The sequence below is a fragment of the Oncorhynchus tshawytscha genome, unplaced genomic scaffold, assembly GCF_018296145.1.
Source record: "Oncorhynchus tshawytscha isolate Ot180627B unplaced genomic scaffold, Otsh_v2.0 Un_contig_3643_pilon_pilon, whole genome shotgun sequence".
NCBI lineage: Eukaryota > Metazoa > Chordata > Actinopteri > Salmoniformes > Salmonidae > Oncorhynchus > Oncorhynchus tshawytscha.
The window spans coordinates 51,376-63,857 of record NW_024609159.1 but is presented as its reverse complement, the minus strand read 5'-3'; the positions used below and the strand labels follow the sequence as shown (position 1 = coordinate 63,857).

Below are 12,482 nucleotides of genomic sequence, written 5' to 3'. Positions count from 1 at the left end.
CAGACTCGATTTGTTCCTCATATTTTGTTAACGGGGATAAATCTGGTATGCAATAATCCACACAACCTCTGTAACTCAAACTCGGCTGGAAATCTTCTCCTGCCATAATGAACTAAAACACACTTAATTAACGTCAAGCTTGCATCAGAGATGCCGAGAAACTGTCCCGCGCGCTTCTCGTGGAGCGGGAAAGGTAGCTTGGAGCTGGACACCGTGACGCAAAAGTGGTCTTCACGAGGTTTGCACAATGAATAGGCTGTAGCAGCCGCTCAGCGTACAGTAACGCTAAACAATAACATTGAGCAGCAACGTCTCTTTATTGAATTAGACCATCAACGCTTCTAGTAGACTAGAGGCTCACTAGTCTCCTCCCTATAAGCAGTTTAACGAACAGGCATACCGTTAAGTGGGTCATGATGACCAATGTGGTGATGACTCATGAGCCAAGGCTAACATTGTTCAACTCAATTTGCGACACTCAGCAGCATGATATTTTGTTGGATTCTAGCCACCATTTAGTTGCTATGTCAATGTTGCATTGAGCTTGTATGATGCAACATACGTTGTATTGGAATTGTACTGTATATATGACAGAAAGGAAATAAACAAATTCAATACACTATAATATAATGGAATACAATACAAAGTAAACACACAGTACCCTGTGACATGTATAGCCTACTGTCTGGCCATGTAATGTAAATTGTGTCCTATGTCCCACTATTCAATAGGATGGTGGCTGTTAGGATGAAGCTTGCCCTGCTTCTGTTGTTACGGAACCCATGGGACCTTGTAACTTTGTAGTTGTTTTGTTGTTACGGAACCCATGGGACCTTGTAACTTTGTAGTTGTTTTGTTGATACTGAACCCCGGGGACCTTGTAACCTTGTAGTTGTTTTGTTGGTACGGAACCCCTGGTCCTTGTAGTTTGTAGTCGTTTTGTTGTTACTGAACCCCAAAATATTTAGCCTTGGAGTTGTTTTGTTGTTACTGAACCCCGGGACCTTGTAGCCTTGTAGTTGTTTTGTTGATGCTGAGAAGTAGGAAGTTGTTTAAGATGGAGAGTAAACACTGGGGAGAGGACCGTTAGATATACACAATGAGAGGGATTTGGAGTTGTTGATTTTGACATGCAACTTTATTGTAGGTCTAATGTCATTTTGATGCGTGATGATTCTGAAAGGAACCGTGGGTTCCGTAGTCGGCACAGAGTAAAAGTTCAATGTTTCTTGTCTCCTTTCCTTTCCTCAAAATACAGGAAATCGATCAGGAAGCAGGCTCCCAGCAGCACAGCCTTCATCTTCACATCCAGGTCCATTGGGAACACGATTCCAAAATGATCTGCGTCCGTGTAGACTTCGCGCAGGAAGCCGGACCACTGCTTACTGATGTGCCCTATCAACATTGAGTCATCCAGAGTCTTCACCTCAAATGTGACGTCTCTGCAACAACTACAGAAAAACAGCGGCCCTTTGATCCTCAGCTGAGGCTGTCTCCTCTCGTTCAGCACAGTGAGTTTGGGCAGGAACGGGTGACACTCCTGCACCACATACCCTATTGGAATACCGGGGGACTCTGCACCTCCAGGTCTTGCAGGCAGCAGGGGAAGCAGCAGTAGCTGCACGCAAGAGGGCGCGTCAGGGTCAACACCTCCTGCCCCAGGTTGTCCTGGATGTGAAAGGTGAAAGGTCGGCTGGGGCCAAAACACTGTAGGGTGCAGCAGTTGTTCTCCTCTTCCGCCAGAAACACTTGTTGCCCGATGCTGTTCTTCACATTGTAGGAATTTCTAACCTCCCAACCCAGCAGTTCGGCCAGATGAAAAGTCTGATGGACGAGAAGCTGGTCGACATGAATCAGGTATTCCAGTCCTGGGGGGCAGCCGGTGGGTCGGAGATCAGGCGGAGGGGCAGGCATCACCGCAGGGACCGGAGGGGGCACGTAGCCTGGGGGTACTGGCGGGATTCCGGGGTTTGTGGGCGCGGGGTAGACAGCATTAGGGTGTCCGAAAGGGGCAGGCATCATAGGAGGAGCTGAAGGGGTCACGTATCCAGGGGGTGGGAATCCAGGGTTTGTGGGAGCTGGGTAGACAGCATTGAGTGGTCCGAGAGAGGCAGACATCATCATATGAACCGGTGGGGCTGAAGGTGTCAGGTAGCTTGGGGGTGGTGGCACCACGGTGGGCGCTGGGTACACGGCATTGTGACCAGGCGGCACCTCTTTGGAGTAAGCTGGGGCCGGGGGTAACCGTCCTGAGTCGGTGTCGCCATGTCCTTTGGAGGCCATTGAAACGATGCACTTCCACGTTCTACAAGATCAAACAAGACATCAAAAAGGTTCTTCCTTATTTTATAACTACAAAAACAAGTTACACCTTTATAGCTTCACATGCTCTGACACATACATTTTCTACACGTTAGCAAGGTATTGGAAACACATCTCTTCTGAGTGTGAGCAAGTTCCTGTTGGTTCTTGAGAGGATTTGCAAATGACTATTATTAGCAGAGATCCTTAGCGGACACAGTCCAGCCCAGTCTTTTAGCCCTCTCATCTTGAGTGTACAGTAACACTTCAGAGATCCAACCATGTTGGGAATGGAGGTCGGTCAGAATATGAAAATGTTTTGTAACTTTGAAATGGACTGTAAACTCAACAGACTGAGGCTTGACTGTATATGTACAGAGACTTACTTGCTTCAATACCCTACAGCCTGGTGTACACGTGCCGAGTCAGCTTACTCAGTGTCACCCCCCTCAGACACTGAAAGGCTTATCCACTTTAGGTGGCTCCTAATGACCAGGCCAATCTCTACGTCATAATCTGTTTATCTGGGAGTCGGAGGCTCAGTTGGTAGAGCATAGTGCTTGCAGCACCAGGGTTGTGGGTTCGATTCCCACGGGGGACCAGTATGAAATGATATGCCTGTACTGTAAGTGGCTGTGGATAAGAGCGTCTGCTAAATGACTGACATGTAAACGTAGCTGGAGTTAGGGTCACGTGTGAGGTGGTCCAGGATATGGTGGTGGGAGAACAGGACAGTCAGACAGATTCATACACACAAACCGCCCCTAACCTGGTAAAAATAGGCGACATATCATATATAAATGAATGTTCATTTGGAAAAGTGTTGAATAACATTTTATTGTCTGTAACAATGGTAGAAAACAACACACTAAAATAAAACATCCTCCATTGTTACTTGACCTCAAGGTATTTGACCTAATGAAATAAGGCCATGGGTCTGATATGGTATTAGCTGGTATTAGGTCAACAGGCTAACAGGTAGAAACAGATCCAACTCACCTGACAACAGTAGATACAGATTTTAAACAAACAGACGGCTTCTCTGTAACATATGGCAAGCAGAAGTCATCCTTGCTTTGGACCATGTCAACACGTTTTAAATTTGACATACACAATTTTGTAGTTCTAATGTATGTTCTATGTATGGCTTATGAATGTGTTATGGAGCCCTTATGTACAGTTATGGGGTTCTACTGGTCCGGAACATCTGCTGTGGTGGGATAGGAACCAACCTGACTAAGTCCCTGGACCCGGGGGAAAACGAGAAAGGAACACGATGGCACCAACCTCTTCCACAGTGCATCATGGGAGCTCTCCTCAGTAGAGCTCTCTCTAATCAGAGAAACGTTTACTCTACAGTAGGAAAGCATCATCATCATCACGTGAGTGGGATGTGTCGCTAGTGCTGTGTGTTTCACTTTGGGTTGGATGTATTTATACATGTACTTGGTCAGAGGAGGAGGTGCCGTGGGGGTCCAGGAAGGAGGTGCGGAGGGAGCCCAGGTCATCCAGTGTCTCCTGGGCCGTCTGCCTCAGGGCCGGGTGGCGGCTGGAGGTGGCCAGCGTGCGTATGCGCTCCAGTGGAAGAAGGGGGTCGTCCAGCAGCAGCCCGGGCCCCACCAGGGCCTCCTCCAGCAGCACTGACTGGAGCAGCCGCAGGGCGTGGAGGCAAACCTCAGAGTCCCCGTCTCAGGAGGGGAAGAGGGGTCGGGAGAGAGGAGAAGAGAGAGCAAAAAGAGAGAGATAGAATGAAACAGAAAGGGCGAGGGAAGAGAGGATGGGCAGAATCAGAAAGAAACAGCATGAGAGGAAGGGAAAAGAGAGAGAGAGAGAGAGAGAGAGGGAGAGAGAAAGAAAGAGAGAGGAGAGAGAGAGAAAGAGAGAGAGAGAGGAGAGAGAGAGAAAGAGAGAGGGAGAGAGAAAGAAAGAAAGAGAGAGAGAGGAGAGAGAGAAAGAGAGAGGGAGAGAGAAAGAAAGAAAGAGAGAAGGAGAGAGAGAAGGAGAGAGATAGAAAGAGAGAAAAAGAGAGAGAGAGGAGAGAGAAAGAGAGAGAGAGGAGAGAGAAAGAGAAAGAGAGAGAAAGAGAGAGAGAGAGAGAGAGAAAGAGAGAGGAGAGAGAAAGAGAAAGAGAGAGAAAGAGAGAGAGAAAGAGAGAGAGATATACAGTCTTAATCCTCCTAACTGACCACAACAAGAGTCCTTCTTCGCTGATCTGAGTTAAACACACTGATGCCAGCTCTCTGACCTCTGATTCAGGCTCTGTATTTCGGACACACACTGGACTCTTGGACGATTAGCCCCATTTTGGGCAATAAGAGATCCAAATGAACAAACAAACGCTTTTGAATGCACACATTTTATAACACCACATACAAAGCACACAAGCCCACCCCTCACTCCCCTCTTACCTTCCAAAAGGGTCCAGATGAGAGAGAGAAGTCCTGGAAACTCCCTGATATACTTCAGTCCCTTTACACTGATACTGACATTATACAGAGCCATCAGCATCAACCTGTAACACAGAGAAACTACAATAACCATCATCATTCATCCACTTGCAGATAAGCTACAATGGCCATCCACATCCACCTGCAGAGAAACTACAATAACCATCATCATTCATCCACTTGCAGATAAGCTACAATGGCCATCCATATCCACCTGCAGAAAAACTACAATAACCATCATCATTCATTTACCTGCAGAAAAACTACAATAACCATTATCATTCCTCCACCTGCAGAGAAACTACAATGCCTAGTTAATTTATTATTGTAGGTATCATTTGATCTGGATTCAGATGGCTGTGTGTATTGATGTTGGGTCGGCCAACATAACTGCTGAGGAGAACGTGTGTGTATGATTATTAATGTGAGTGATTTAGAAGTCCTCCAGTCTTACACTTTGAGTTTGGGGAAGACCCCAGGCTTCAGGAGCTCCAGCAGCTGCATCAGAGTCTCCAGGAGGACGTGGGCGGAGCTGGACAGGTAGTCCCGCCCACACGTCACCGCCGCCACGTCTGAGTGGACAATCAAACAGCAGAGAGGTCACCGATTGGAGAGCTAAAGATGATAACGCTGAGCAGGCTGTGCCATTTATTATAAACTGGGTGGTTCCAGCCCTGAATGCTGATTGGCTGACAGCCGTGGTATATCAGACCATATTCCACGGGTATGACAAAACGTTTATTTTTACTGCTCTAATTACATTGGTAACCAGTTTATAATATCAATAAGGCACCTCGGGGGTTTGTGGTGTATGGCCAATATACCACGGCTAAGGGCTGTATCCAGGCACTCGTAAGAACAGCCCTTAGCTGTGGTATATTGGCCATATACCACACCCCCTCATGCTTTATTGCTTAATTATATGATGCAAGATATGTTATATAACACAGCATAGACTGGAATAACTCACAGTGAGATGGTGTAATTATAAACTGTGGTTATCAAAATACATTCAATAGACAGTTTGGATGGCATGCCGCACACTCACTGGTGACGACTCCGGCCAGCGCCAGAACAAACTGCTGCTCATGGGAGTTGGAGTCTTGCTGCTCGGCCTTGGCCTCCCCATCCAGAGACTTGACAAAGCTCTCCAGGGTCTGGCCCGCCACGCTCAGGAAGGACTGCAGCTTACCCTACAATTAGAGTAATGAGAAAGGGTCAGAGGTGGCCAGAGGGAAAGGGGAGGAATTAAGGAGGGTGATGGAAGAGGATAAAGGCAAAGAGAACCAGGACATGGACTGGAGTGGAAAGAGAACCAGGACATGGACTAGAGTTTAAAGAGAACCAGGACATGGACTAGAGTTTAAAGAGAACCAGGACATGGACTAGAGTTTAAAGAGAACCAGGACATGGACTAGAGTTTAAAGAGAACCAGGACATGGACTAGAGTTTAAAGAGAACCAGGACATGGACTAGAGTTTAAAGAGAACCAGGACCAGGACTGGAGTTTAAAGAGAACCAGGACCAGGACCAGGACATGGACTGGAGTTTAAAGAGAACCAGGACCAGGACATGGACTAGAGTTTAAAGAGAACCAGGACATGGACTAGAGTTTAAAGAGAACCAGGACCAGGACCAGGACATGGACTAGAGTTTAAAGAGAACCAGGACATGGACTAGAGTTTAAAGAGAACCAGGACCAGGACCAGGACATGGACTAGAGTTTAAAGAGAACCAGGACCAGGACCAGGACATGGACTAGAGTTTAAAGAGAACCAGGACATGGACTAGAGTTTAAAGAGAACCAGGACATGGACTATAGTTTAAAGAGAACCAGGACATGGACTAGAGTTTAAAGAGAACCAGGACATGGACTAGAGTTTAAAGAGAACCAGGACATGGACTAGAGTTTAAAGAGAACCAGGACCAGGACATGGACTAGAGGTTAAAGAGAACCAGGACATGGACTAGAGTTTAAAGAGAACCAGGACATGGACTATAGTTTAAAGAGAACCAGGACATGGACTAGAGTTTAAAGAGAACCAGGACATGGACTAGAGTTTAAAGAGAACCAGGACCAGGACCAGGACATGGACTAGAGTTTAAAGAGAACCAGGACATGGACTAGAGTTTAAAGAGAACCAGGACATGGACTAGAGTTTAAAGAGAACCAGGACATGGACTGGAGTTTAAAGAGAACCAGGACATGGACTGGAGTTTAAAGAGAACCAGGACATGGACTAGAGTTTAAAGAGAACCAGGACATGGACTAGAGTTTAAAGAGAACCAGGACATGGACTAGAGTTTAAAGAGAACCAGGACATGGACTGGAGTTTAAAGAGAACCAGGACATGGACTAGAGTTTAAAGAGAACCAGGACATGGACTAGAGTTTAAAGAGAACCAGGACATGGACTGGAGTTTAAAGAGAACCAGGACCAGGACTGGAGTGGAAAGAGAACCAGGACATGGACTAGAGTTTAAAGAGAACCAGGACATGGACTATAGTTTAAAGAGAACCAGGACATGGACTAGAGTTTAAAGAGAACCAGGACATGGACTGTAGTTTAAAGAGAACCAGGACATGGACTGGAGTGGAAAGCATCAGAGGCAGAGGAATAGGAATAGGTTCAGATGAGTGCTGACCCCTAAATCTTTTTTTAATCAGGTAGGCCAGTTTAGAACAAGTTCTCATTTACAACTGCGACCTGGCCAAGATAAAGCAAAGCAGTTTGACACAAACAACAACACAGAGTTACACATAAACAAACATAAAGTCAAGCTACTGTCATCATGGTATAGCTATCCAGTCCTCTCAGATCTCCACAGGTGTGATGAAGCTACTGTCATCATGTTATAGCTATCCAGTCCTCTCAGATCTCCACAGGTGTGATGAAGCTACTGTCATGATGTTATAGCTATCCAGTCCTCTCAGATCTCCACAGGTGTGATGAAGCTACTGTCATCATGGTATAGCTATCCAGTCCTCTCAGATCTCCACAGGTGTGTAAGCGGCTAGGAGTTGGTTTGGAATTGGGTGAAAGGTTTTGTAAGGTCTGTGGATGAATGCCTCTCACATCGGCCAGGATGTCTTTGACTGCCTCCTCCTTGCTGGAGGTGCTCCACAGCAGGGTGCAGGAGGCAGCCCCCAGCCCAGTACAGAACTCAGCCTGCTGCTGCAGCTGCTCCCGACTCTCCCATAGCTGCTCCCTCAGAACCAGCTTCTCCTGCAGGGGCATGCAGCAGACAGGTTAACATGATGACACACACACTTACACTCATACACACACACACTTACACTCAGACACACACACACTTACACTCAGACACACACACTTACACTCATACACACACACTTACACTCAGACACACACACACTTACACGCATACACACACACACTTACACGCATACACACACACACTTACACGCACACACACATACTTGTCCCAGGAACCATCTTCTCTGGGTCTACAAGTGAGGCCTTAAGACACACACAATGTTACCTAGGGAACAGGTTACCTCTCTCTCTTTAATATCTCTCCATCTCTCACCTCTCTCTCTTTAATATCCCTCCCTCTCACCTCTCTCTCTTTAATATCCCTCCATCTCTCACCTCTCTCTCCAATATCCCTCCATCTCTCACCTCTCTCTTTAATATCCCTCCATCTCTCACCTCTCTCTCTTTCTGACACTCGCTCTGTGCTGCGTCCAGGCGAGAGCGGAGGTGCAGACACTCCTGTCTCAGTTGCTCCTGCTCCTGACCAAGGCGCTCCTTCACTACACACACACACACAATTTTGCCTTTCACTGTTTAGGCTATTTCCCAATACAAACATTCATGTTATTCATTATCAGCCCACTTGTATGATAACATCCGCGTAGAGCCGTTTCAAGGGCAGCTTACTTGTCTCTGCAGCACGGGCTTTCTGCAGCATCTCAATCAGGTCTCCATTCACTACTTTGGGTAAGAACTCTCGGAGCTGCATGACCTCTGTAGTCAATCTCTCCAAGTCTCTTTTTCTGATTTGGACCAGGCCATCTCGGCTGTCAACCTAGAACAGAAAATCAATAGCCAGTCATGTGCATAAATGTTTTGTTACAGCTTTACTTGATTTTTGCAAGGTGTGGCTTATTTTTTGCCAATGTGCCAGGCAAATACACTACTGTTCAAAAGTTTGGGGCACTTAGAAATGTCCTTGTTTTTGAAAGAAAAGCACATTTTTTGTCCATTAAAATAACATCAAATTGATCAGAAATACAGTGCAGACATTGTTAATTAAGGCCAGCATCCATGAGCCGCCTCTTCACTGTTGACGTTGAGACTGGTGTTTTGTACTATGTAATTATGCTGCCAGTTGAGGACTTGTGAGGCATCTGTTTCTCAAACTAGACACTCTAATGTACTTGTCCTCTTGCTCAGTTGTGCACCGGGGCTTCCCACTCTTTATTTTCTGGTTAGAGCCAGTTTGCACTGTTCTGTGAACGGAGTAGTACACAGCGTTGTACGAGATCTTCAGTTTCTTGGCAATTTTTTGCATCGAATAGCCTTCATTTCTCAGAACATGAATAGACTGACGAGTTTCAGAAGAAAGGTCTTTGTTTCTAGCTATTTTGAGCCTGTAATCGAACCCACAAATGCTGATGCTCCAGATACTCAACTAGTTTAAAGAAGGCCAGTTTTATTGCTTCTTTAATCAGTCAACCATTTTCAGCTGTGCTACCATAATTGCAAAAGGGTTTTCTTAGCCTAATGTTCAGTTAGCCTTTTAAAATGATAAACTTGGATTAGCTAACACAACGTGCCATTGGAACACAGGAGTGATGGTTGCTGATAATGGGCCTCTGTACGCCTATGTAGATATTCTATTTAAAAAATCAGCTGTTTCCTGCTACAATAGTCATTTATAACAATGTCTACACTGTATTTCTGATCAATTTTGTATTATTTTAATGGACAAAAAATGTGCTTTTCTTTCAAAAACAAGGACATTTCTAAGTGACCTCAAACGTTTGAACGGTAGTGTATGTGTATGCAGTAGTCATATCTGTAGTCTCCCTAGGCACAAAGGGTGCCTTCACAATGTGAACAATGCTCCTCGTGCTGTTGCCCGAGGTCTGGGATTTCCTGAGACTATCATAGCTGTAATTTTAGGTGGTATGCAGTAGTCATAGCTGTAATATTAGGTGGTATGCAGTAGTCATAGCTGTAATATTAGGTGGTATGCAGTAGTCATAGCTGTAATATTAGGTGGTATGCAGTAGTCATAGCTGTAATATTAGGTGGTATGCAGTAGTCATAGCTGTAATATTAGGTGGTATGCAGTAGTGGTATGCAGTAGTCATAGCTGTAATATTAGGTGGTATGCAGTAGTCATAGCTGTAATATTAGGTGGTATGCAGTAGTCATAGCTGTAATATTAGGTGGTATGCAGTAGTCATAGCTGTAATATTAGGTGGTATGCAGTAGTCATAGCTGTAATATTAGGTGGTATGCAGTAGTCATAGCTGTAATATTAGGTGGTATGCAGTAGTCATATCTGTAATATTAGGTGGTATGCAGTAGTCATATCTGTAATATTAGGTGGTATGCAGTAGTCATAGCTGTAATATTAGGTGGTATGCAGTAGTCATATCTGTAATATTAGGTGGTATGCAGTAGTCATAGCTGTAATATTAGGTGGTATGCAGTAGTCATATCTGTAATATTAGGTGGTATGCAGTAGTCATATCTGTAATATTAGGTGGTATGCAGTAGTCATATCTGTAATATTAGGTGGTGTGCAGTAGTCATATCTGTAATATTAGGCGGTATGCAGTAGTCATATCTGTAATTTTAGGTGGTGTGCAGTAGTCATAGCTGTAATATTAGGTGGTGTGCAGTAGTCATAGCTGTAATATTAGGTGGTGTGCAGTAGTCATATGCTGTAGTCATAGCTGTAATATTAGGTGGTATGCAGTAGTCATAGCTGTAATATTAGGTGGAATGCAGTAGTCATAGCTGTAATATTAGGTGGTATGCAGTAGTCATAGCTGTAATATTAGGTGGTATGCAGTAGTCATAGCTGTAATATTAGGTGGTGTGCAGTAGTCATATCTGTAATATTAGGTGGTATGCAGTAGTCATATCTGTAATATTAGGTGGTGTGCAGTAGTCATAGCTGTAATATTAGGTGGTGTGCAGTAGTCATATCTGTAATATTAGGTGGTATGCAGTAGTCATATCTGTAATATTAGGTGGTATGCAGTAGTCATATCTGTAATATTAGGTGGTATGCAGTAGTCATATCTGTAATATTAGGTGGTATGCAGTAGTCATAGCTGTAATATTAGGTGGTATGCAGTAGTCATATCTGTAATATTAGGTGGTATGCAGTAGTCATAGCTGTAATATTAGGTGGTATGCAGTAGTCATATCTGTAATATTAGGTGGTATGCAGTAGTCATATCTGTAATATTAGGTGGTATGCAGTCATATCTGTAATATTAGGTGGTGTGCAGTAGTCATATCTGTAATATTAGGTGGTATGCAGTAGTCATATCTGTAATATTAGGTGGTATGCAGTAGTCATATCTGTAATATTAGGTGGTGTGCAGTAGTCATATCTGTAATATTAGGTGGTATGCAGTAGTCATATCTGTAATTTTAGGTGGTGTGCAGTAGTCATATCTGTAATATTAGGTGGTATGCAGTAGTCATATCTGTAATTTTAGGTGGTGTGCAGTAGTCATAGCTGTAATATTAGGTGGTATGCAGTAGTCATAGCTGTAATATTAGGTGGTATGCAGTAGTCATATCTGTAATATTAGGTGGTGTGCAGTAGTCATATCTGTAATATTAGGTGGTATGCAGTAGTCATATCTGTAATTTTAGGTGGTATGCAGTAGTCATATCTGTAATATTAGGTGGTATGCAGTAGTCATATCTGTAATTTTAGGTGGTGTGCAGTAGTCATAGCTGTAATATTAGGTGGTATGCAGTAGTCATAGCTGTAATATTAGGCGGTATGCTGTAGTCATAGGTGTAACATTAGGTGGTATGCAGTAGTCATAGCTGTAATATTAGGTGGTATGCTGTAATCATATCTGTAATATTAGGTTGTCATTTAAGAGTCCCTGTATGCATACAGTTCACTAGAAGCAGACCATCTTTGCTAGCTCTGAAATAGTTATTGCAGGTCTGGCATCTAGTGGACAAATCTGAAAATTACAATGTAAATGTCAGGACAAGGACGGACAGAACTTTCAGGTAAATTATCTCTTCACGCGACAAATAACGGACTCGCTCCTGACCAGACCGAAATAGTAACCTAATCCAACATTACTCGACCTACAAGTCTAGCTGACAGTGACTCTTCAACTTTGTTTGCTGAGATGGTTGTTACAAAGAGAGAACTTACTTGTGAATAAGTAGTAACTTCATCGTCATGTAAGTACCTGTGTATTCGTGTGTGGTTAGCTCTTGTTAGCTAATTACAGTAGCCAGCGTAGCTAGCAAACGTGCAGCTTCATGGAAGCTAATCTGCGAGCTCAATATTTTTGTTTTACTGTAGTGATAGTCAAAAATATGATATAAATACCTTTCCTTTCTTGCACAAAGCCCACATCTTTGTGTCTATGAATTGAGTCATTTTGAATTCCTCTGAGGTTTGTTTTGAGATGAGTTTAGTGCACTTGCCACTAGTGATGGGCATTCCGAGTCTTTTCGGTGAGCAGAGTCGGCTCATTTGGCTCCGT

General features: G+C 44.2%; 1 protein-coding gene and 1 pseudogene across 1 annotated transcript; both read right to left on the bottom strand.

The window, feature by feature from the left end:
* Window positions 1–39: 39 nt before the first annotated feature.
* LOC112266284 lies at window positions 40–2,926 on the bottom strand (annotated as a pseudogene).
* A 192-nt stretch (window positions 2,927–3,118) lies between these two features.
* On the bottom strand, window positions 3,119–12,482 carry LOC121844352 (heat shock transcription factor 2 binding protein). The gene is made up of 8 exons (XM_042314374.1): window positions 12,326–12,482; window positions 8,653–8,800; window positions 8,422–8,525; window positions 7,825–7,974; window positions 5,797–5,941; window positions 5,203–5,320; window positions 4,710–4,813; window positions 3,119–3,989 (listed from the first exon to the last, which is right to left on the bottom strand). Exons 1-8 carry the CDS (start codon window positions 12,470–12,472, stop codon window positions 3,736–3,738), a joined length of 1,170 nt encoding a protein of 389 aa, XP_042170308.1. The 5' UTR covers window positions 12,473–12,482; the 3' UTR covers window positions 3,119–3,735.